Below are 26439 nucleotides of genomic sequence, written 5' to 3'. Positions count from 1 at the left end.
CCTTTACCTGAAAGACCAACTCTTATGAAAACTGTTATTCGTCATGCCAATACAATACAGTACACTCTGAGAATGTGAGCAGAAGCGTACATTTTTAATGTTTTTTTCTTGGGATATGGACCTTTTCCCCCCACTAGGAACTGGACTGAAATTAATAGTTAATTTCACGTAAACCTGGCTGATTTTTGTTCACTAGCATTTTAGCTTGGATTCAGACTAGTCGCTTATGTATCAAAGGTTTTTTATCCCTTACAAATTGTTACGGTTCTCCATTTCCCCAGAAAGCTAAATGTGAGTGTTCCATTCAGTGGTGCTAGCTTTATTTATTTTAGCAAGAGGAGAGTTAAAATTCAGCTTTAATATTCAAATAATTTATATTCAATAGTCACATGCTGAGGTCCTGAAATGATGGTCCAGGTGACATGACAAAAAATTTGAGAGGTCTCTTGAAACCTGTTACCAGTACTATCTTTGCTAGAGCATCCTCAGCCAATAGACAAAAAGGGAGCAAATAAACCTTTTCCTCATCTGAGATTCTTTTTATTTTCTTCCCTGTATGTGGCAGCAGTGGGGAGTTAAGTGGCAAGTACAAAATATCCCCTTTTATTGACATCCAGCTCCCTGTTGTGGCTAGGGTTAGGATTGCCCTGGAGTCTCCAGGAATTAAAAATTAATCTTTCATTAAAGATTATGTCATGTGATGAAACCTCCAGGAATACGTCCAGCCAAAATTGGCAACCCTAATTGTGGCCATATGTTTCAGTCAGAGCAGGGCCAGGAGCAGCAATGATAATCTGAGGCAGAGCCTTTTCTCCACTAGCCCACTTTGTCGCCATAATACACAATCTGGTAAGATTGTGGTAAACATGCCTGAGTCATGTTTATATTGCAGCTTCCACTGATAATTGTGAATACAAAGATAGCTAGTGTAGATTAACCTATAGGAGAGAGGCAAATTCATTTTATTAATTTATTTGAAAGAGAGTCAACTCACAACTGGATGTCAGTGCAGAAACCCTGAGGTAGTGCTGAGGAACCTGGAACCTCGCTTAGGAGTTAGCCTGCAAGGTACATAGTGCCTTCTGTTCAGAAGACATCAAAAAAAGCTGATGGCATTCAAATTTGCAGAACCTGTCTTGTAAAACAAGAAACTTTGAGGGAGGTAAGCTCCCCGCTCCCTCCAAGCCCTTAATCAGCATTGATTTAAAATGCTAAATCAAGAGGAATTTTAACACCGAACTGAATGTGAATTGAAGTTCATATACATCTGTTTAAACACAGATTGGAATTTCTGTCAAACCAATACCAGTGAAAAGCTGACATTCTAATTAATACGAATAACTCTATCTTCCTATTACAAAAATCTCTCTTATTTTAATAATTCAATCTTCTACTGCAAAGAAAGGAATATGATGGCATATGTTCTTTTTAAATCCCAGGAGAAATGAGGCTGTAGGATCACTACTACTTTTCCGTGCTGTCCAACAAATTGCTTACATAGACTGACAATATACATGCCATCAAGGTATATTCACAGACTGAAATTGTAGTGTATTATATACTCTACTACTTCATGGAAGGATTTGGGGGAGGGGAGGACCACTCTTACTTCATGAAAATGACTCCCCCCCCCCCCACGCGAAACGTGTAAAGTACTCTGTGCATCAGGAACACTCTGGTGATAGATTTTTAATGGCTTTAAAATAATCTAATGAAATGATAGACAAAGGTCTAAGGCTCAGGTGTGATCTCTCCTGTGCACCTTCACAGAGAAGTGAGGGGGTGTAAGATGCCCACTCTCCCATGCAGACTATACATATTGGTGAATCCTGAAGGAGAAGAGAAGCCACCATGAGGCTGCTCCTGCCCATCCCACAGTGGTGGGTAGCGTATGTACAGGCAGGGATAGGGAGAGAGTAATTTTGGTTCCAACTCCCACAATGCACTGGCCCATGCTCTGGAGCTGGGGCAGACTTTCAAGTAATCTGTGCTAGTAAGAGGGCTGGTACGGATGACTTCCCCCATTGAGCGAGGGGGAAATAGATACTGAAAGTCACAGCCTCGTTTCTGTCCTGCTCTTGGGACAGTGCAGTTATGTCCATCTAGCCCAGAGAAAGCCATCTTCCAGAGAGTTTAATACTGTAGAGTAGGAGTGAACAAACTGAAATGACCCAGGACTTTTAGGTGCCGATCCTGCAGTGTGTGGTGGGTGCGTGGTCAGATCCCTGCACTTGCATGGGGCCAAAGTCTATGGAGCTTCATGTTAGCCCAAGGGAACTTTTGTAAAATACATGGCAGGATCACAAACTATTTGGTCCAGAGACAGTTATTTACTACCTACGTGCACAGTGCCTAGCACAATGCCTCTAGGCACTACTATGATGGAAATGATTAACATCAATAAAGGGCATGAAAAATGTCAATTTATGCTTGAAAGCTGGAGATCAGAGAGTTTTAAAGTTGTGGCAGGGTAAGTTCCATTTTTTTAACTGCTTAATTTAATGGTGGTCAGGCCGACCATTAAATTAATAGAAATAAACGAACAACAGAATTTACTGTATCAGAGTATTGAAACTCACTGATTTCCAATTCTTTGAAATGGAGGAGCTTATTTATTTATTTTTGCTCCTACTTTGCATTATTCAATTGGGCTGCAGAAGAAGACTGTCTTGAAAATTAATTCTGCAACACACATACACAGATTGTATTTAATACTTTTCCTGGAGAGCTCTGATATGCCCCTTAAATCACAAGACTTTTCCTTTAAGGAGGCATTTTCATTATTATTTATATTGGGTTAGTAACAAAGGTCTGAATCAGTAATGGGACTCCATTACACCATACAAACTGATAGGAAGACATGGTCTCTGCCCCATATGTTTGATAATAGTGTGAAAAATCTAAGCACGAGGTTTTCAGCATCTAAAATCTCATTTCATCTAACATGGTTGCTTTTCATATTTTACTACAATTCAACTACTGTAGTTGGTTTTCACCTGCTTGTAACCAGCAGCAGCTGTTAGAAGTATTCAGTAAAAACCTGATGAGGCTTATCCAATGCCTCTCAATCTATAATTCTTGCCTGTACTACATTCAGATCTTATTTCGCTAAGTGTTTTCTACTTCCACACAATGTTTTGGTTTTTTTGCACAACAGCAAGAATAGCGAGTTACATGATAGAAAATGCACATCCGCTAAAATGATTGAAATAATAATTTCAAGTATTTTATTTAAATCATTCTGTACTATGATTAAAAATGTGGCAGACAGAAAAAATAAATTAGAGCTTCATTAATACTGGCCAGGAGAAATATAATTTTACTTTTATCTTTTATTATTTCCCTTTTCTTTCAATATGAGGATAATCTCTGAATTGCAATATAATTTTTTCTAATTGCATTTTCAAAGAGATTTTTGCTACACTATGGTTGCTAAAGAATGCAGGAAATTTTGTTTTTGTCTTCAAAAAGTGAATTTGTTGGAATTTTGAATACTACTTCAATTTGCAACACTGTAAATACGGCATTAAAATATGTTGACTAATAATTAGAAACAATAATCTACGAACAAAAAGCACAGCAGAACACTTCAATTACTGATAGCAATCACAATGTAATCTTGTCCTACCAAGTGTGTCTCAAGGTACAGTTTAAGGCTGTCTGTCTCTGCTTTAGGAGGAGTCCAATTCTCTGTCGTTTCCATGGCTTCATTTAACCAGTGAATGAATTCATCCAGCTTGCTTACAAACCCCTTACCAGATAAGAAAAAAGAAAGAACAAGAAAAACATATTTGTTAGTACAATGACAATCTGGAAAAAGCATGCTCTTTATTTTTTTAAACCAACAGAGCATTGCATAGTGAAATCTTGTCCTCAACAACCATGCAAAGAATGATAAAAATTGGTTGGTGGTCTAATAAAGGAGGAGCAAGACTGTGCTCAGTGTGTTCTGGGATAATCTAAGGTGGTCTCTTGGGACAGGCCAGTGTAAAAGATTCATTAGATTGTGGCGAGATGGAAAAAAAATGGGGTTTTAAAAGTGAGGGGGATTTGTGTGAGAGGCCTGGGTTATGATAAAAGATGGGTTGGAAGCCCTTATTCAGGCAACCAGATGTGGCAGCTGCATCCCTTCTAGTGATATACAAGGCAGAATGTGCAGCATTTAATGTAAGGACTGGTGGTCTTTTATGAAAGGCACTATTAAATGATGCCCCTAACTTTACATGACTGGATGATGCTGTAAGGCCCATTTTGAGTGCAGATAATTCCACCAGAGTCTTCTGTTCAACGTGAGTCAAGGGAAGGTTGAGAGGGTAGCGTGGCCATGATGTTTACATTGACTTACGAGAGATTTTACGAGTATGTTCATCTAATATGACCATCCCAGAATTGCTTAAGATAATGCTAGCACTGGTGTATTAGTTTTATTTTTATTTATTCATAGGCTTGTTTAGGATACTCAGAACTCTGGTATCTGAGCACCTCCCATAAATTAATTAAATTATGCCCTCAACAGCTCTGTGAGGTAACCAATGTATCATTATCATTTGTTCCCCTTTGTACAAATAATTCAATTTCATTGGAGCGGGGGACTGGAACCAAGGTCTCCCCGCTCCTGTGTGAATGCCTGGGTTAAAATGCCTGTTCCAGGTGAATGCCCTTACCACTGGGTTAAAGGTGATCGGGGGTGGGGGGAGAGGGGCACTCCTCTAACTCTTTAAAAATGCTTGGGAAAAAATCTTTCAGGTCAAATAAAACAATTAGTTCAACCCCAAACAGATTTTTTTTATTTGCCAAAAGTTTTAAATTTTAACAAAAAAAATTCAGAACTACCACCGAACAGGGCTCTACCCTCTGGGCCTCAGAGAAGAATACTACAAACCACATTACTGATTGCTTGCCACATCCTAGTGATGCTATCTCAGAAACAAGGTGATTTGATATATACATACACAGGCAGACATATATACATACACACACAAAATAAAGGTGCTCTCTTGTACAGGTTTCATGTATTTTACTAAAAAAGTAATATATTACACCCCCATAACAAAGTACTGTTTTAGCAGAATTTTTCAAAAAATATTTCAAGATTTCAAGCATGTAATGCTGATACGCACTAGTACAAAAGGCAGCTCCAGTTTGTATTTTTCCATATTGAATTTCGGAACCCTCCAGTACTAGCCTTTTAGATGTCAAATACTTTCTCTCTCTGCTACAAAATGTGCCACATTTAATATGCCTGTATTTACCACATGGGGGGAGACAACCCACAACAGGTTTATGTCCTGAATCATTTGCGTTGTGGGGTAGGAAATGTTTGAAGGGTGTTTTGGGCCTTACTAAATATATAGATAATATCATGTAAAGCTCTGAGGAGCCAGAATCTTTTTGTTTAAAAAAAGATAAAAATTCCAACAACATTATGGACATTAAAATCCCCACTAAAAATAAATGGGTTGGTGGTGGGCACTGAGGAGAGAGCTAAAGGAAAGGAGAGGCATGATGATAGAATGGGGAGCTCTAACCCAAGCTACGTCCCTGTCAGAGAAATATTTTCTGCTACAAAACACAAATCACAATAATCCTACTATTTTTCAAACGATCGCTATAAAATTTTATTGAAACCATTCAAAGAACACATCTGTAGAAACTGAAAATAATTTAAAAAACTAAAAGCCTGACACTGAAAATGACTGTCAGAGGATAGATAACACTGTCCAGCTCCTGAATCTCAATGTCTGGGTAAACACCACCATCTGGAGGCCTAATGGAGCATTGTCAGTCTACAAAATCTTAAGGAGGGAACCCAATGCTCAATTGTAAGCATCTAAATTGGATTTCTAAATCTTACATCCGAACATTCAAATATGTGCCTATTTTTGCAAATAAGTGCTAAGGAACATCATAATGCAGATTTGGATGCCCCGCAACTAAATTAAGACCACAATTTTACTTGACTTGTCATTTGACTTCTGGTAAAATTAAAAGGAAAACCCATATAGTTAAACACATGACAATGGAAATGAAGACAATACATGCGAGCCTAGATCAGATAGGAGATTTCTTTTTCATATTTTCCATGTGTTTATCTCAAACTAAATTCACCATAATCCCTACTTCATTTGTCACAAACTAATGATCAAAATGTTTTTCAAAAATTTTTCACAGTAGTGCCTAGGACTCCAACTTATTTATTTTAATAGCCTGATGCTAGTGGACAAAGAGACACCTTTATCATCCCAATGCCAGACTCATGACTCATGTCTGCCTGGAAGGCAGCTCCACTGGAAATTGAAACCTATGCAAATACAGTCAACTGGATCAGGTCTATTGCTAAAGACTAGACTACAACCCTGCTCTTGAAGCTGAACTTCTACTTCTCTTCAGAGAGACAAGGTGGGTGAGATAATATTTTATTAGACCACCTTCTGTTGGTGAGAGACAAGCTTTCGAGGAGAGCTCTTCTTCAGGTCTTCTCTTTGGCATTATTCCAAGGCCTGGCTACATACAAACTTTAAAAACAAAATCAGTATTTTCAAACAATATGCTGCTCCTTTATCACTTTAAGCACTGAGGCACACATTTGGGTCTTGCTTATTCCATCTGATAAACAATAGGTATTGCTACTTTAGGGCTAAAGCATACTTTTAGGCACAGCCTTGAGCAAAGGATGGTGCATAAACTTAGCACCAGCTCAATGGTTACCCTGCGAGACACTCCAAGTCACAACCTAGACCTTACTGAAGATGTGATTACCGCTCTGTTGACTGGCTAGCAGTAACAAAACATCCTATTTAGAACGATGAATACCTAATGAATGTTGAAGATGTACAGTAAAACACAAAAAAGGGGCTATCTTCATGCCGTTTGTGTTGGATATTTCCTAAAAAACATATATATTTTCAGAAATGTTTTTGACGAAATTGGGTCTAGGAACATAAGAACGGCAATACTGGGTCAGACCAAAGGTCCATCCAGCCCAGTATCCTGTCTACAGACAGTGGCCAATGCAACAGGTAATGATCAAGTGATCTCTCTCTTGTCATCCATCTCCACCCTCTGACAAACAGAGGCTAGGGACACCATTCCTTGTCCATCCTGGCTAATAGCCATTAATGGACTTAACCTCTATGAATTTGTCCAGTTCTCTTTTAAACCCTGTTATAGTCCTAGCCTTCACAACCTCCTCAGGCAAGGAGTTCCACAGGTTGACTGTGCGCTGGAGTGAAGAAGAACTCCCTTTTATTTGTTTTATATCTGCTGCCCATTAATTTCATTTGGTGGCCCCTAGTTCTTATATTATGGGAACAAGTAAATAACTTTTCCTTATTCCTTTCTCCACACCACTCATGATTTTATAGACCTCTATCAAATCCCCCCTTAGTCTCCTCTTTTCCAAGCTGAAAAGTCCTAGCCTTTTTAATCTCTCCTCATATGGGACCCATTCCAAACCCCTTATCATTTTAGTTGCTCTTTTCTGAACCTTTTCTAATGCCAGTATACCTTTTTTGAGATGAGGGGACCACATCTGTATGCAGTATTCAAGATGTAGGCGTACCATGGATTTATATAAGGGCAATAAAATATTCTCCATCTTATTCTCTATCCCTTTTTTAATGATTCCTAACATCCTGTTTGCTTTTTTGACTGCTGCTGCACACTGTGTGGATGTCTTCAGAGAACTATCCACGATGACGCCGAGATCTTTTTCCTGATTAGTTGTAGCTAAATTAGCCCCCATCATATTGTATGTATAGTTGGGATTATTTTTTCCAATGTGCTTTACGTTACATTTATCCACATTAAATTTCATTTGCCATTTTGTTGCCCAATCGCTTAGTTTTGTGAGATCTTTTTGAAGTTCTTCATAGTCTGCTTTGATCTTAACTATTTTGAGCAGTTTAGTATCATCTGCAAACTTTGCCACCTCACTGTTTACCCCTTTCTCCAGATCATTTATGAATAGGCTGAATAGGATTGATCCTAGGACTGACCTTTGGGGAACACCACTGGTTACCCCTCTCCATTCTGAAAATTTACCATTTATTCCTATCCTTTGTTCCCTGTCTTTTAACCAGTTCTCAATCCATGAAAGGAAGTTCTAATATGGAGAAAGATTTGCCTCTTGATAAAAAAAAATGTACTCTGCAACACTAGAAAAAAAAATGTAATGCAATCCAGTCAGAAAATGAAATACAGGACTAATTACACCATGCAAAAGAATGGAATTTAGTGTGCAATCATGAACCCAGACTCAGGACTGATCAATGAAACAAATAAAATAGGAAAGCAAAATATACACAATAATATTTTGCCATGTTTTTTTCTCATGTCGTACATCTAACAGAAATGGCTGTACATCCCTATCATTAATAATTTTTACCACTCTCTCTCTCTCTTTTGTATTTGTGGTTTACCTGTTTCTTTGTCTACACAGCTTTTTCAGACAATTTTAAGATAGAAAGAGAGAGCCTCAGCTGGTGTAAATCAGCTTCAATTGCTTCAGTGGAGCAAGGCTGACCTATAATAGCTATGTATCTAATCCAGACACTATGATGCCTATAATTAAACTATGATACGATATATCACAATGTTTTGGAATCTGGAAATCCCAAAGTTACTCACATTATAGCAAAAAAATTGCTATAAAAACAAGAACTCCCCAGGAGAGAGAAAAAAGGAGAGTGGGAGGGAATTCCAGTGTAAATGGATCTCTCTCTTTGAGACCAGCTGAATCAGTTCTGTGATGTAACTGCTCCGTATTGTCCTTGTAAACTCAGCACTGATTTTATTCCAGACACTGGATTCCTAGTAATATTGTTACTATGCTATATTTGGAAAAGTCAAATGCTACATAGTGGATATTTGGTAGCAACCTCCATAGCTAAGGATACAGAGCACTTTCCATTATGACCTTCTGTTTGAATGCACTGATACATTTCTGAAATGTGCACTTATTGGTTACAGGTTGTGCGACTGTGGAACATACATTTTTTCTTTTGTGTAAAAAAACCCACAGTTTTATTTGCACTTTTTAAAAACAAAGCTACAGGACAAATTGTTTAAATTTAAAACTTGACATGGACATAGTCTTCTCTAGGGTCTACAGCTATTTAATCTGGGTGGATAAGGATTCAAAATAAGAGAGTTGTAAGTACTGAAAAAAATCTAAGTGTGTTCAAGGTATCTGGTAGGCTTCTAGCAGAGTCTAGTAACAGTATTGCCAACCCCAACAGTTCAAAAACTCCCAAATCATGAGATTAGACTGAAGTCCTGAAACTTCTTTTTTAAGAACTGGTCTTTTTTCAATGCCCTCTAATGCCCCTGCCTATCTCAAGAGAGTGTATGTAAAAATAACAAGTCAGACATTTGAATTGTGCAGAGAAATAGGCAGGCCCTGCCTCTGCCTCCCCCCGTCTTCTTTCCCACTGTTTAGAGTCTTTTCTCATGCCCTTTGCACCTGCTTCCCAAATCCCTACCACTGCTGAGAGCCATGCCAGGTACATCTGCTCCCTGACCCCCCTCCCCAACATCTGACTCTCCTTGGCAGATTCTTGCAGCCCTTCTAACCGCTGCCAGGCAGACTCCAGCAGCTGACCAGATCCCCAATTCCGCCTTCCTTGCAGGCTCCAGAAGCTGCCTGCCATGTCTCCAGCCTACATAAGGCTTGCCCTGGGCTTGGACCTCCATTAACGCCCCCTTCCAGGATTGTGGGGGATGGGCTGAGGCTGCTCCTACTAGCTCCAGAGGTGGGAGGGATGGCTCTGCTGTGCTTTCTGCTGCAGTGTTTTGCGCTGCTCAGAGCACCTCAGTACTGCAGGCTCTAGCTGCTGCTACCTGCAGCTTACATAGTACAATAAGGAAAACTACAGTCAGGCCAGGGAACACTCCCTAGCTGCCTGCAGTGTTTGTAAAAAGAAAAGGAGGACCTGTGGCACCTTAGAGACTAACAAATTTATCTGAGCATAAGCTTTCGTGAGCTCACGAAAGCTTATGCTCAAATAAATTTGTTAGTCTCTAAGGTGCCACAAGTACTCCTTTTCTTTCTGCGAATACAGACTAACACGGCTGCGACTCTGAAACCTGTAGTGTTTGTGGAATTGAGAGCAGCCCCCCCAAATTTTGATCATCACAATAACATCACAAATCTCTATCGCTGTAATAAAGCTTAGTCCCTTGTGATATCACTATACATTTCCCCTGGCTTATCAGGGCAGCAGCTCAGATAAGGCACATGTGAAAGTAAATATCTGACTGAAAGACTGCAAAATCCTTCCCCCAAAAGTGCCTTTATATCTGATAGGCAATAGTCTCCTGTCCCAATCTATGTATTTAACAGGGACAGAAAGTCGTACACATGTCCCTGTCATCTGAGCTACGCTTGCTACTGGAAGCTTCACATTTTTAATTTCAAGTGTGAAATCTGAATGTTATATTACACCATTTGTTCCTTTTTTGGTCTGAAACTCAATAATTTAAGCATTTGCATGGTCTCACTTAGACTTTGAAATCCACCTTTCAGGAAATTAAACAGAGTGAGGAAGGGACGAGTTCCTATCTTTCCTGCACCTTTAATTTCAGTAAACCTAGTTTCTGCTAGATGGGTGTTCATAACTAAAATGGGCCCAGGAAGGCTGATCTGGGGCTTGAATTTGAGCTGGTTTCTAACAGGCAGTAGGTTTAAGGTTACATTAGAAAAAGAATGACTCTTTTAAAATGAATGCTTAGGATTTGTAGGATATTGCAGAATGCAGCAAAACTTTTGGAGACACACTAAAAACTAATCTGCTTTCTGGGGTTTTTTTCCTGTTCAGGATATCCAGGAAGGGTACTGGCCTTCTTGAACCTGAATTTGGCTATGCATGTTTCAGAGATATACACTTGTAAATGTTGTAAAACATATACTATAAAATAATACAGGATGTAATGTGGCAAGTTAACATTGATGTGGAAACTTTAATGTATGCAGTTCCTGGGCTAAATTCTGCTCTTTGAAACTACGCAGAATTAACTTGGGTTGCACGTGTAGCTGGAAGCAGTATTTGACCATCTTGCTTCTTGAAATTTTAAGCTATGCAATGTTAACATTGCTTAACAATTTATTATTATTATAATTATTAATTTGCATTTAATATGCACATTGAATTATTATGTATTGCATCACATACACTTAATAGAGTACTTTTGGACACAACTTTTATAAAGGCACAAAATCTTTGGAGCGACTAGAACCAAGGTTTGAAAAAAGATGTTCCAAGCAGGTAGGTCCCAGATATTTAAGCATGTACTAAAAATGTCTATTTACCTATAGACAAAATTATCAAGTTTTAAGGATGACTGTCGTACCAGTTTTACAAAGACACAGAACCTGCCCTTTACACCATACATCTCAGCATAGAAGCACAAGAGAGCAGTACTAGTGAAATCACTATACTAGATCTCCCCCTCCTCCCCTTTATTTTTGGGCACACAAAGGAAGTTTTGACTGTAAAAGAATTGGTTATGAGGTCATGTGCTAAAAAATGAACGTTCAATTTTATTGCAAACAGAGAATGTTGTAAAGTTTGCTCCCAATTTACAAAAAAAAAAAAAAGACTGACCTCACAAAGGGATGAGCTGGCTCTAAGGGCACTTCTATCACAGAATGACATTAAGAAACCCCTTTGTCTAACCACAAAAGGACTTGCATTTGAGTCTCAGGAGGGACTCAGTCCTGCCCACTAGACTTTATTTTCAAAAGGATAAAAGTGCACTTTCTTCATAGGGAAAGGTAAGTCAAAGGAATCCAGGTACTCTGGAGGAGGAGACTGCACAAACAGCCATAGTCAGTTTCATTGGAGCTAGACTCAGAGGCAACAGTGCAATCATCAGCAGTACAGATTATAGAACTCCCTAAGGAGCCAGATGCCACTAAGGAAAAAAAATTGTCTGTATTGCCCTCCAAACTTTGTGATGGCCAATAAGTCCACTGACCTCATAGGAACATAATGCTGATCAAGCATAACTTCAACAGAATTCTTCTATTCCTTTCATAACAATCCTACTTAATTCAGGATATGATAACTCATATTGCCAATTGGGAATTTAATGGAACCAAGCTAAAATAAATGCATGGAGCGATTAAAATATTTACTTTCCTACTTCACACTTGGCATTCATAGCACAGTGTATGTAACACTCAGGTACATGTTATTTTTTAAAAGGCAGCTTTTAGAAGTTGTTAGAAAGCATTATGCCTACAGGGTATGTTCAGCCAAGAAGAGTCGGATCCAAGAGTGTAATGCTTCTAATACGGGTCTTGTGTACACTAGACTGTTTCTCTTAATATTGCCCATTGTTGCTACTAGAGCTACAGGATTGCTGTATAGCTAGCAACAGGTAAAGGGCCAGTATTGTCCAAAGGTGTGTGAGCTGCTGTAGCAAAGGAGCATTGAGAAATCAGTTGGGGTATCATACCCTGGACCACAGGAGTGGATTCCTCCCCTGAATACGATCAGACTTTTACGCTGGTGCAGTGTGTTGTTCCCTGTCTAAGAATGGGGCATCAATCAACTAAACACGTAATAGGTTGCCATATCTCTCCAAGCAGACTTAAGGGTATCGCATGAAGGTCTGGCGGAGTTATTTATGCTAGCAAATACAGACTGGACACTGGTGTATAGTGCAAACAGCCACTAATAATACAATGTTGAAAAGCTAAGTGCGCCGGCTGCAGCCCCATACCATAGAGCAGTATTCAGCTGAAGCAAATACCAGGGCATATGCAGATGTACAAAGGACTGAAGGGTCTGCTCCCCAGGATGGAGGTTCCTGATAGTTTTCCTATCAAGGTGGTGTGAGAAGAGATCTTCATTTTCAGGTGTTGCGGTGTTCCTGAAGCCAGTGTGTCAGGCTATGTTCAAGTTTTACTCCCACGTATGTGACAACTGGTCGGAATGGCAATGGCCATCCTTGGACATGGATCATGATGGGTTGACTGGCAAGATGATTGTTTAGATGGAAGGTAGTTGTCACTGTCTTGGTTTCACTGAGAATTAGTCTCCACTGCTAGAAGCAGGTGGTCCAAGTATCCATGTTTTGGCTGAGATTCCCTTTCTGTCCTATAGCAATTGTTTTCCAGTGTCAGCCCTGAAGATGTCATCAGAATACACATACTTCTCAGCCTGTGTTTCAGGGAGGTCATATAAGGAGGCAAATCTACTGCCATCACATAGCACCCACCAGCTGTATGAAAAAGCTAAAGTAGACAAAGTGCAAAAATCGGAGCTCAAGTCCTCATCATAAAAAGTGAAAGACAAAAACAAACACAGCCTGAATGAGATGTCCTCCAATGGGGTCCTCTTCAGGCAAGGGTCACAAACCCTAGTGCTGGGGTCATCTCTCGAAGTGCTGCTCCTCCATATCTAGGGAATCTCAGCAGCCAAGAAGGACATCCTCCTTCATTTGGCTATAGAGCACAAAGCACACTTAATCTTGCTTTAGGAAATACCCCCTGCCATTGACAGTCCATGGTCAATTCCTGGCATTGCTGTTGTGTCTCACCTCCATCATCGGCAATACAGGATATAGCACAGTGGTAACTTCCATAGACGTACTTAAACCAAGATCATTCTTATTTAATTAACCATTAAAAAAACTTATGTAAAATGTTACTTGTATAAACACAAGTAAATACGATGAGTAGGATAGACAGCACCGCAGAACCTGACCCTGTATTAAGGACCGCACTGCTGCCAAATTACTCTTGCCTCCTAGCAGAAATAAGTTCGAGGAGAGGAGAATATAGCTGTATACTGAGAATCTTGTTCAACTTGTCCCGTCAGGAATGCTTATTCTCCACACTCCCCACTCCTTCCTTCCCCCTGAGCTCTTGAGAATAAAGGAGCAGGTGCCTAAGAGGCTTGAGACTTGCTTCCGCTCAGTGTGGAAGTCTATGTTAGTGCTGACATTTATCCAAACCCACATGAGGTCTCTACTTACACTTGTACTGGTGCACAACAACCTTGTAAAATAAAGGTCTAAATAGGGAGACTGTGGCAGCGGGACAAGAGCATGGGTAGAATGAGAAAATAGTCTAGTCAGTCTCTGGGTCCCAAGAGACAGATTTGTGGATGCCACAATCACTCCACCCCCATTAAGCCTCTGCCAGATGCTAGAGGGCATAGGCATGGGAAGTAGAGGTGAGGGGGGTGCAGCAGCACTCCCAGGTTTTCCGGCCCGTGGCCCCGAGCCCCTGCCACCAGCCCTGCTGGAGCCCCGGGTCCTGCTTGGCCGGCAGCCCCGGGGGCTCTGCTGCCAGCCCCAGGGTCCTGGCCGCTGGTCCAAGGTCCCGTCCAGCCGCTGGGGCTCCGCAGGTTCCTCTGCCGGCCCCAGGATCCCGCTCAGCTGCCGGCCGCACGCATAGGACCTAGCTGTGGCCCCAGCCGCCTCACCCCTGTCCGTGTTTGTCCCACCCCACTCCCGGAGCCACGGCCCTGCTCCCGGCCCCAGCTCTAGGGGGCAGTGAGAGGTGTGGACAGGAATAAGAGCACCCCCACTCCCAAAACTGTTCCAGCGCCACTGCTAGAGGGAACTGTGGGTGCTTAGCACCTTGGAAAATTAGTCCCATAGAGACTGGAGAAACAGTCCAGAGGTCAAATAGCTTCCTAGTTTAAAAAAAAAAAAAAAGGACATTATTTTGGGGCACCATTTTTCTTATATTGTCTCATTCCAGATGAGGAGAAGATTACTATTTGTTCTTGATCTATCAGGTCCTGATCTTAAATTTGTTTTTCTACCTGTAATTGTGCGATCATTTAGTTAGGTTATGCTTGGCACCTATATAACAGCTTTTCTTCAAGGATTTCAAAGCATTTTTAAACATCTGACTTTTGTTTAAGTTTCACATTAGACCAAAATGCTGGATCACTTGCAGCAGGCTGGGAGTGCCATTCATGTTGTTTCCACCACTGACCTGTTCATTAAGCATTTCTGGTTTGTGCTCTTTATTATTTACGGGGAATATTAGGAACATGGCCATGAAAAGAAGATACTGGATGGGTGGACCTGAGCAGACTCAGTAGCAGGAGATCACAAAAGGATTTATAGGACAAGGGAAATAAGTAATAGGAGGAACCAGGGGCAGGAAGTAGGAGCAGGAAGTGATAATTGGAAAAGAAGCATGGCAAGGGGGAGGAATCAGGAAAAGGAGAAGGCAGATGTCTGGGGAAAAGCACAAGGTGGGTCTCAGTTCTTTTTTTAGCTTGATAAAAACTAGGATACAACTCAGAATGTAAAGAAAGGTAAGGTGGGAGTGGAGGACAGTGGTAAGAACCAAACACAGTGAATGATGCCTCATATGCCATTGTGAATGCCACAATTCAGGATCTCTCTGTTCAGATATTCAGGAAGAAGTAAAGAGGTCAGTTTTGCAGACTCAAGTGGCTGGATAATACAGATAAGGATCTAAACTTTGGATGCTTAATCCAAATGAAACCTGAACTCTAACCTATTTGAATTTCATCCTCTCACCACATATTATCATTTTTGTTTCTCATATTTATCTGAAAATGTTTTTATTCAGAAACAGATTATAGCTAGGTATTTCTCCTGGTGCCTCTGGTTATCTTGAAAATAATTTTTATACTGTTGTGTCATTTTCCTTCCATGCTATTTTTCCTACCAGTGTATCTGACAGGTCTAAGCAGCTGCCAAGGAATAATCAAGTGTGCCCAAAATGCTGTACTAGTATGGGATAAGTTTACATTCCTGTTGTGCAACACCTTTCTGCTGCAAATGTGTCAGAGCATCAAATACCCAGAGCTAAGTCTTTTGTAGGTCTTATACTCTCATGTCCCTGTCTCAGCCAAAGACTAGCCAGACTCTACTGACCAGCTAAGAGAGAAGTAATGCAAATCTTTTTTAGGTCACTGTGACAAAGTTCCTCCTCTACCTTGGTGGGTCCTGTGCTTATTGGCGGATTTGCTCGCCTCAGAGATTCATGGCAGCCCTCAGTTTGGCCACTTTCGTGGCTCAAATCTGTCATTCCCTCAGATAACCTCATCACTGGCCACCATGGGGATAAAAGAGAAGAACAACCCCTGCAGTCTCTGCTGAGCTACCATGTAGGTCGCGGAACAGCCCAGAGACCTCCCTTCTGGTGGAACCCAGAGTCCAGATCAAGTCCTTCTGTGTTTGATCAGGAGTTGGGAGGTTTGGGGGGAACCTGGGCCCGCCCTCTAATCTGGGTTCCAGCCCAGGTTCCCTGTGGATTGTAGCTATCTAGAGTGCCTCCTGTAACAGATGCATGTCAGCAACAACTCCCTGGGCTACTTCCCCATGACCTCCTCCCAACACCTTCTTTATCCTCACCACAGGACCTTCCTCCTGACGTCTGATAATGTTTGTTCTCCTCAGTCCTCCAGCAGCACGTCCTCTCACTCACAGCTCCTTACGCGCCTCTCCCTAACTGAAGTGAAGTCCTTTTTAAACCCAGGTGCCCTGATTAGCCAGCCTGTCCTAATTGATTCTAGCAGCTTTTTTTAATTGGCTCCAGGTGTTCTAATTAGCCTGCCTGCCTTAATTGGTTCCAGCAAGTTCCTGCTTGTTCGGGAACTGCCCGTCACCTTACCCAGGGAAAAGGGATCTACTTAATCTGGGACTAATACATCTGCCTTCTATCACTCTTCTGTAGCGGGTGTAGGGATGGTCTGTCGTTCATCCTCCTGTCCTTGGATCAGGAGACGACGTTCGACAGGGTGGACCACGGCTATCTCCTGAGCACTCTGCAAGCGTTTGGCTTCAGACCCCAGTTTGTGGGTTTTCTCCGGGGGCTGTATGCCTCCGCAGAGTGTCTGGTCAGGCTCAACTAGACCCTGACCGAACCAGTCAGCTTCGGGCGAGGAGTATGGCGATCGAGCCCTTCCTCTGTCTCCTCCGCAGGAGGTTGACAGGGTTGGTGCTGCGGGAGCTGGAGCTGTGGCTGGTCCTGTTGGCATACGCCAACGACATTCTCCTCATGGTCCAGGACCCGGGCGACTTGGTGTGGGTGGAGGCCTGCCAGGCCATCTATTCGGCAGCCTCCTCCACCCAGGTCAACTGGGTCAAGAGCTCTGGCCTGGTGGTTGGGGACGGCTGGCAGGCGAGCTCCCTCCCACCCGCCCTTCAGGCCATACAGTGGAGCGCGGGTCCGCTGCTATATCTCGGCATTTACCTCTCTGCCACGCATCCCTCTCTGCTGGAGAACTGGCACAATTTAGAGGGCGGGGTGATAGAGCGGCTCCGGAAATGGACAGGAGTACTCCTGTGCCTCTCCCTTCGAGGGAAAGCGCTGGTGCTTAATCAACTAGTCCTCTCCATGCTCTGGTACTGGCTCAACATCCTGGTCCAGGCCCCGGGTTTCCTGGCCAACCTCCAGACATCGATTCTGGAGTCCTTTTGGTCAGGACTGCACTGGGTCCCTGCAGGGGTTCTCCATCTACCCCTGGAGGAGGGAGGGCAGGGCCTGAAGTTCTGCACACTCAGGTCCATGTCTTCCGCCGCCAGGCCCTGCAGAGGCTCCTTTATGGTGCAGGTAGTCCGGTGTGGGGCATACTGGCGCATGCCTTCCTGCGCCACTTCCGAGGGCTCCGATACGACCAGCAGCTCCTTTATCTCCAAACGAGAGATCTTCCACGAGACCTCTCCGGCTGCCGGTCTTCTACCAGGACCTCCTCCGGACCTGGAAACTGCTTTCAACAACCAGGTCCGTGGCGGCCACCAAAGGGGCAGATCTCCTCGCGGATGCCCTGCTACACGACCCCCAGCTTCGCGTGCAGGTGGCGGAGGCCTCCTCGGTGTACCAGAGGTTGGTCCTGGCAGAAGTCACAAGAGTTGGGGACCAGGGAGACTGGCTGGATCCCCTGACGCTCGCTCAGCGCATGGGGCTCTCCAGACCTCATACTCCCCGGCGTGTACTTCAGGCGGTGAGGGCTGCTTTGCCGCCCGCTGCTCGGGTTTACCTCGACCGGGTCCTAAGGGAGGGCGCGCCCCGCCCACCCTCCATCCCAGGCCCACCGGACCTTTTAATTGGGCCCCTGCCCCGTGGACCCAACCGACCCCCTCACCCCTTCACCATGAGGCGGCTGCACGAGCTGCAGCCGGTCTGCTTCCAGACCGCACCAAGGAAACATCTATACATGCTTGTGCTCCACACCCTTCATGCCCTCACCCTCGTGTCCCGCCCCGATACAAAATGGTGGGACCTCCTGCCACCTTTGAAGGATGAGGAGCCCTGGTGGGCCAGCCTATATTCCACCTTGGTCCTGAGGCCCGCCGGGGATATCAGTTGGCGGCTCCTTCATTTTTTTCTTAAAATACTGCCATTATAAACACTGCTGTTGAAGCTATTTATGCTAATACAAGGATACCTGGAGATATTAAATCTTTCCCTTATAATAATTATTTTAAATGTTGTGTTGGCAACTTTACTTTTTCAGACTCTTTCATGGGTAATTTATGTATTGGTTATTAGCCTAAGTGCACCCAAAGAGTAGCTAATCATCACTTGCCCATTTTCCATATTATATGTACTGAACTTATATATTTGGTTTTGTTCCATGCCCAGAAACAAATAGGGTTTTGTTGCCATCATTCCTGGTCACACACAGCCTGAGTATCTGGGCTTTGTGCAGGCAGCATGGTGAGCAGATGGGGGTGGAACAGCCCCTTTGCTGCTACTATTCCTACCTATGGTCAGCTGCTGCCCCTACACACTCTCTCTGCAGGGTTTTGGCACCAATGAATACATGTAAGTGTTGGTCCTATAGCCCCTCTTCCAGCCTGCCCCTAACAATCCTCCTATACATGAGCATACTAGGAATTGGAATGGAGCCCCCTCTGTGGTGTGTAGGGGATACATAGCTCCCCAACCCACACATGGCTGCTCCACTCACCCCTCTTTTCCTTTTATGCCACTTTTCCAGATGAGGGTTGTTGACATGGTGCCAGATTGGTGTGGCCACACTGAATGAATGGTGTGAGCATAACCCTACATGACTTTTAAACATGGCTGAATGGCTGCAGAGGATCCTGGGAGCAGGTTCCCTTTAAGCAGAAGCAAATTTGATAAAGAACTGGCAAAGTCTGCATGCTCGATTGACATTGAACCTATTGGTCAGCAAATATGGGCCCATGTAAAAGTAAATATCACCTGCGTAAAGTTCCAGCATGGAGCACAGGTCGACCCGGTTATAGTGACCTTACTGCAAGGACACCATGCAGAGAGCCAGAGTGAATGAATGATGGATGAGTAAACGTGGGGTGATCTTTGTTCTAAAACACTAATTTAATCTAAAACACACTGGGCATGCTTTTAAGACATGTGACTCCTTTGAGGAAAAAGAGTATAACAATCAAGCAAAGTAAATTGCTGTTGGTTGGGATTCCTTAATTGACACTTGAAGAAGAAACACTGCTAGACAGAGTAGCCAAAACTCTGCTCCATGGGCTCGAGTAGGACTGTGAACCAGAGGGGTCTCAAAGCAACAAAGGCCTGGCCTCGAGGGAATCCGAGACAGACCAGACGGCTGAGAAGAATAGACCAGGAGTGAAGAAGCCGTCTATAAAATTGGTAACCACCTTCTCTGTTTGCCAAGCAGGAACTGACTGAGACTCGCTCAGGGCCTGTTTGTGAAAGAGAGACTCGTTAAGAGGAATGTATAGCTCTTAATGTATAGTTCTTAATGTCTAACGTAAGAGTTATGTGCTTAATATAACCCTTTACCGCTTGTGTAACTCCTTCTCAATAAACTGCTGTGTATTGCAGTTATTGTGGACCTTTTTCACTAGTATGACAGTGATCTGCTCCACCGGGAGCCAGTAAAGATCCATTTCAGGGGTAGTAGCGCCCCCTGTTGTCAACAAGGGTCATGTTGGCAGTGTGGAGAGTAGGGAGGACTGGATCTCCCCTTTCCTCCACAACAGGTTTCAGCTCCTCCTGTGGGATTCCCCAGCGTTCCCAGGCCAGCTGGAAGACATAATCCCTCCAGTGTGTCCTGGGTTGACCTCAGGGCCTCCTCCCAGAGGGACATGCCCAGTAGAGTTCCAAAGAAAGTTCCATTTCCTATGGTGAATCCTTATCAGGTGACTGAACCACCTCAGCTGGCTCCTCTCGATCCAGCAGCTCTACTCCGAGGTTCTCCCCAGTCTCTGAGAGACAGCCCAGCCACCCTGTGGAGAAACCTCATTTCCACCACTTTTACCCATGATTTCGTCCTTTTGGTCATTACCAAAAGTTCATGACCGTAGGTGAGCATGGGGATGGAGACTGACCTGTAAACCAAAAGCTTTGCCTGAGAACTCAGCTCCAGCTTCACCACCACAGATCGGTACAATGCCTACATCATTGCCACCGCCATACCAATCTGCCGGTCAATTTCACACTCCTGCTTACCATTCCTCATGAACAAGACCCCTAGATATTTGAACTCTTGCACTGAGGGCAGCTGCTCCCCCTTCACTGGAGACAGCAGGCTACTTTCTTCTGGGGAAGGACCATGACCTCTGATTTGGAGATGCTGATTTTCATCCCAGCTGCTTCACACTCAGCAGTGAAACGTTCGAGTGCACATCAGAGATCGCAGTCTGAAGAAGCAAGATCATCATGATCTCTGCAAGGAGCAGAGATGCCACCTCCAAGTCCCCGTTGGGGTTGGTGGAGTCCAATGCCCATATTGAATGAACTCGACTTAATACCAAGAATATGAACAGAACTCTCACTCTGAGAATAGAGGGACTGGCTAGCACACAAAAGCGGCATTGGCACCGCATACTCCCGCAACACTTCCCACAAGACATCTCAGGGAACACGGTCATATGCCTTCTCCAGGTCTACAAAACAAAGGTAGATCAGATTAGCAAACTCCCACAGTTCCTCAAATATCTGCGAGAGAGCAAAGAGCTGGTCCATTGCTCCACGGCCGGGATGGAATTTGCATTGTTCCTCCTGAATCCGAGGTTCAGCTAACAGGCATAGCCTCCTCTTCAACACTCTGGCATAGGCTTTGCCAGGGAGGCTGAGGAATGTGATCCCCCTGTAGTTGGAACAGACCCTGTGGTCTCCTTTCTTAAAGATTGGGACCACCATCCTGGTTTGCTAGTCCAGAGATACCTCACCCGCCTTTCATGCAATACTGAAGAGGCGCGCTAACCACAACACCGTCCAGTGCTTTCAACATCTCCGGGTGAATCTCGTCCACCCCACTATCTTTCCACTATGAAGGCACTTTACTGCTGTAGTGACCGCAGCATCAGAAATAGATCTGATCTCACTGCCTCCTGAAAGTAGGGCATGTCCACTGGGTTGTGGAGTTCCTCAAAGTGTTCCTTCCACCTGTCGATCTTCTCAGCTGAGTCAGCGTTTCATCACCCTTGCTGAGAACAGTCTGGGCAACGTCCCGCTGACCCCTCCTAAGGCAATGAATGTTTTGCCAGAACACCTTTGAGGCCATCCAGTAGTCATTCTCTGTGGTCTTTCCAAACTCCTCCCAAGCCTGGGCTTTCACTTCAATGACCGCCACAGCCTTAGCCCTCTTAGCCAGCCGGTACATCTCAGCCGTGTCAGGAGTCCAGTTTTCAAGCATTTTTTGGAAGGCCTCCTTCTTCGTCTTGACAGCTTCCCTCACCACTGGTGTCCACCAGCAAGTCCTAGGGTTGCCACCATGACAGACATCAACCATCTTCAGACCGCAGCTTTTTGTGGCTACCTCAACGATTAAAGCCCTGAACATGGTCCACTCAGACTCAATGTCCAAGACCTCACCTTGAATGCAGGAGAATTTCTTCTGAAGGTGGGAACTGAAGTCTTTCCTCACAGGGTTCTCCTCCAGACACTCCCAGACAACCCGCACTGATGATTTGGGCCTCCTATGTCTATCCGGCTGGCACCCCAGGCATCATATCTGACTCACCAAGTAAGTGGTTGACAGCTCTGCCTCTCTCTTCACTTGGGTGTCCAGAACATACTCCACTCACCCCTCCCCAGTAAATTGTACAAAGGGCTTTGTACCTTCTCTCCATGCTTGGCCACCTTCTAAGAGCTGAAGCTGACAAATGGCCCATGATGTTTGGAGAGTGATCTACAGACATAATACACACCCTCACCTAGTTGGTGTAAGAGCAGCTCTTAGGAATTTATTTTAACAAATGTCATTTATACTTTAAGTAGCTTTGTCAATAACTTTAAAGTGAAACTTTAAAGCAAGAAAGCACGGGACATTTTTTCTGGCAGCCACAAGTAGGATTAAGCCCTGATTTTGTAAAGAATATTACTGTAGATTCTTAAATATTACCAACCAATAAATAAACTTATATTTGTAGCCAGATCCTATCACTACAGTTAAACTGTTTGCAGTGGATTGAGTTTACTTTTACAATGGATTGCACAAAATCTATAAACATGCAAGTTCTATTTTGTAAACTTAAGAACAGTAGCACATTTATGCTATTGTTTCTTAATTCAGAACATAAATTTCAACCTTAATTTTGTTGCAATAAAATAAATTGCACCAAACGTGTTACCATTAGAGGCTTCATTAAAGAAAAATATATTCTTTTCATTAGAGAGTACAGGATTCTGGTTTACAATTTATTTTTTACTATTACATTTTTAACAGTTCTGTATATTTTCATGCGTTTTGTTCATTCAAACAGGAAAGTATACTAAAAATCTGTCAAGCAGCTGCAGTAGTGAGAGCTGGCCTCATGAGGGTGCTACATTACCATTTCTAAAAGGATTCTGAAATGTAGCAGAAAGGGCTAGGAGGGAAAAAAAACTTTTGCACTGAATTAGAATGGCACGTTTGCTTGTGTGTAATTAGTGAATATATTAACCTTCTACTACATCCTTGACATGCATTATATGACGACCGTGAGTCACAAAAGAAATTAGAACCCTTAATTCAGCATTTCCTACTGAAATGGGGCTAATTGGTTAGTAAAGGTTAAGTGTGTCACCTCATAAGAGGAATTTAAATGATCTGACCCATGAACTTGTTTTTCAGGTAAGTTTTCTGTGTTTAAAACTAGAAACTGGCAGACTGGTGATAGGTAACTCTCTTTAAACAGTTGCAGAAACCACTGTTCAAGCACCACCATCTCTCATATTCATTCTTTACTACCCTACTGTCCCCAGTCTGAGTGGGTTGTTTGAACCTGAAACATGATGCAAGACTCAGGAAGTGTGAATGCAAATGAATCAAAATCAGATCTAATGTTAACATTAACACCTTTGCAGCAGAGAGGCAAGATTCTCATGTTAGTACATATTGGAGCCCAACAGATAGGATTGGCTTAAGACAGCACCTTGTGTTCCAAAATCTTAAATAAAAAAGAAAGCTGCTAAAAATTAAGTTTCTAGCCCTTTAGTTGGAAAGTTAAATTTCCAGTATCTGCCGGAGTCAACAGAGAGCCTGAAACGATACTGCTGGGAACTGTCCCGATTCACCATTACTGGCATGGTGTTTAATGCTGACAATTTAAAGCTCAACCCTGTTAAATGTTTCACTGTTGATCAAGTCTGCTGAAAAATAAGGGATGAAGATCAGCTAAAGTCACTGCATACAAGACAGAAGAGGGTTGAAAATATTTTGAAGATTTATTCATCTCAGGTAAGTGGGGGTTGGTCTTGGGGAGGGGAGAGTTTGGAGAATACTGCTGCTTCCACCCTCACCTCCCCAATTCATCTTCTGCCTGGCAGGAGCTGCATATTAATTAGTGCTGATTCAAGGGAGCAATTGAGGCTTATTAGACTATCGCTGGCAGAAGGAGAAAGGGTCTGTGAGAGACCAGTCCTGAGAGAAGGAATCACAGGAGATGAATAGTGAGAAGGCTTAGGCTGCAGTTCATGTATTTTTATTTTGGAATTAGCTAGCTTTTTGTTAATGAAACTAGAGATCAGAAGAGGTGACATTTTGACAACAGCAAGTGAATAGCTTGTGTTTGGACTTGGACGGAGAGTCTACCAATTTACACTTGGCAAAACACAACTGAAGTTTCCCAGACCTCTATTTTGCATCTGTTTAAATCTTTGTCTAGACTAGGATTTAAAGGTGTGTTGTTAGATGATAAACAAATTCTAACTCACACATTCCACAAGACTAGTGTAACCAAAGTAGTGTATAAACTGGTTGAGTTAAAGCCTAGGCTCCTCTGTAGGCTTCAACTTGACCAGTTTAGAGCACATTACTGGAGTATATCCCTTCTTGTCTACATTAGGCTTTTAGATTATGTTGGAACATACTGGCCAACAGCTTCTAACCACACATCTTTAATCCTTTCCTCACAAATTAATCCCTTCTAGACCCTTGAACATTTGTATTGGTCTTCTCAGACTCCTCTGCAACTTGTAGACCTATTTAGGCAGTATTATGTTACAAAGGTTGAACAGACTGGTGTTTAATTTAGTCCCAAGTTAGTAGCAATATATTTTTAATACATATTTTTAAAAGAGTCTGATTATTGTCACTGCACTGTATCTTTCTGTAATGTCTCATGATTCCTAACAGCTAGCTGCATAAATCATAACCATTCAGTAACCTGAATATCAGAGGTAGGGGTATCTTCTTACTCTTTCACGTTTGACAAATGGGAAACTGACCCACTAGCTTTGCTAATTCTTGTCTTCACTTCCTTAGTGAACTGGCCATTAGCAGATATTGTACTTCCACGATAGACAAAGATATGAAATCTTTCATACTTTTCTTCATCAATCATTCATCTGCCAGCGTAGATAGCACTCTCTCATAACTCCATGATTTTGGTCTTCTGCGTACTGATACCAAGTCCCACCTTGGCCATTTCTGCTTTCATGCTCATAGGTAGTCTTTTCATACCATCCAAGCTGGTATGACTGTATTGTCTGCAAAATCTAAGTGTCACAATTTATCTCTTATCCAAAACAATACAAGTGACCTTAGCAGCAGCCGTCACCCTTCTTGTCACGAAAATCTATGATAATACAGAAGAGAAAAGGGGATAATATGCAATATTGCCGTACACCAGTAAGGATCTTAAAACATTCAGTGTCTGTGCTCTCTGTCCCAACATGGCATATAAAGTTATCATACAAAACTTAGACCAAATTAACAATCTTTGCTAGAATTCCGTAGTGTCTCAAGATATTCTAGAAGGCTCCTCTGTGGACACTAGCAAACACTTCTGTAAAATTAAGGCAGTTAAAACCCATCTATTTTAAGCCTTTCTCAGCAAGTCTTTTCACGGTGAAATTCTGGTATGAACATGATGCACTGGCTTGAAATCCAGCCTGTTCTTCCCTGAGTACTTCATCAACTTTTTATCCTATTAAAAATGACAATACAAAACACTTTTCCAGGTACAGGTAGGAGTGTCACCCTTCTCCAGTTATCACAAATAAAGTGGTCTGCCTCTCTTTTTAGGGATTTTACAGATGACAGCTCTTCTCTAATCTATACGACAGTTCTCCTTTCTCCAAACCATTCTGATCAATGTGCACATGGAGTTCACCATCACTTCCTCCCAGCTTTTAACATTTGAGCATCTATCTCATAGTCTGGTGCTTCACCTCTTTTCACTCGGTTTATAGCCTTAATTACTTCCTCAAAGGCTATTACTTCTAGTGATATAGGTATGTTGGCTATTTCTTCACACCTCTCAATTTTGCATTAGTGTTCTGACTCATTAAGCACAGCCTGGAAGTGTTCCATCCAACGGGCTCTCAGTCCTTCCTCTGTGATTAAAATCATACCATCTGCAGCCTTCACAATACCACAAAGTTCAAGAATTATGATGTCAGCTGTTTAGATACTAGAAAAAGCTTTTTAGAATCCCCTTTCTTATACACCTCATCAGGTTCTCTTGCTTTATTTTCCATTCATTCTCTTATCTCTTCTGACTGATCTTTTAACTTCCTTGTCTTTTTCCAAATATTCTTGTTGCAAAATAGCTCTTTTACTGTTGTCTCGTTCATGTTGAATTCTTTTCTTCAATTCTTTCCTCTCTTCAACAAGCCTCATGTATTTGGTTGGAGTCATTCTTCTTTCTTAGTTTTTCTCACTCCCACTGTAAGCCACAGATACTTCTTTGAAAAACTGCCATTGCCAGTGTCTTTAACTTTTCACATCTATTGCTAAGTTGCAGCTTGAAATGTGCCTTCCCTGCTATATCTACTAACCTTTCTAGTATCACACTAGTACCTCTCCTTGTGTGGTGTTACTTTCTTTAGTTTTATTTTGATTGTCCCAATAATAAAAAATGAGATAGGACAATGCAATTGCCCTTCCAGCACTGTTGTACACCTGGAAAACACTGCAGATGGTGAAGGTACACAATAGAAAGATGAATGCATTCCAACAGCGTTCTTCCAGAAGAATCTTGGAAATTCATTGGAGAGATTATGCAACCAATGTGGAAGTGTTTTGCTGCATGGATCAGTAGACTGCA

The 26439-nt window shown here is 42.7% G+C and overlaps 1 protein-coding gene across 4 annotated transcripts in view; it reads right to left on the bottom strand.

The window, feature by feature from the left end:
* AKAP6 (A-kinase anchoring protein 6) overlaps positions 1 to 26439 on the bottom strand; it is a 393441-nt gene that overhangs the window by 220646 nt on the left and 146356 nt on the right. For all 4 annotated transcript variants that reach the window (XM_074955832.1, XM_074955831.1, XM_074955834.1 and 1 more), the window contains one exon: positions 3629 to 3751. In XM_074955832.1, the coding sequence (XP_074811933.1) occupies positions 3629 to 3751 (123 nt within the window). The remainder of the gene's footprint in view (positions 1 to 3628; positions 3752 to 26439) is intronic.

Source organism: Natator depressus, chromosome 6, assembly GCF_965152275.1.
Source record: "Natator depressus isolate rNatDep1 chromosome 6, rNatDep2.hap1, whole genome shotgun sequence".
In the NCBI taxonomy this organism is placed as follows: domain Eukaryota; kingdom Metazoa; phylum Chordata; order Testudines; family Cheloniidae; genus Natator; species Natator depressus.
This window is presented reverse-complemented; position numbering and strand designations above follow the sequence as displayed.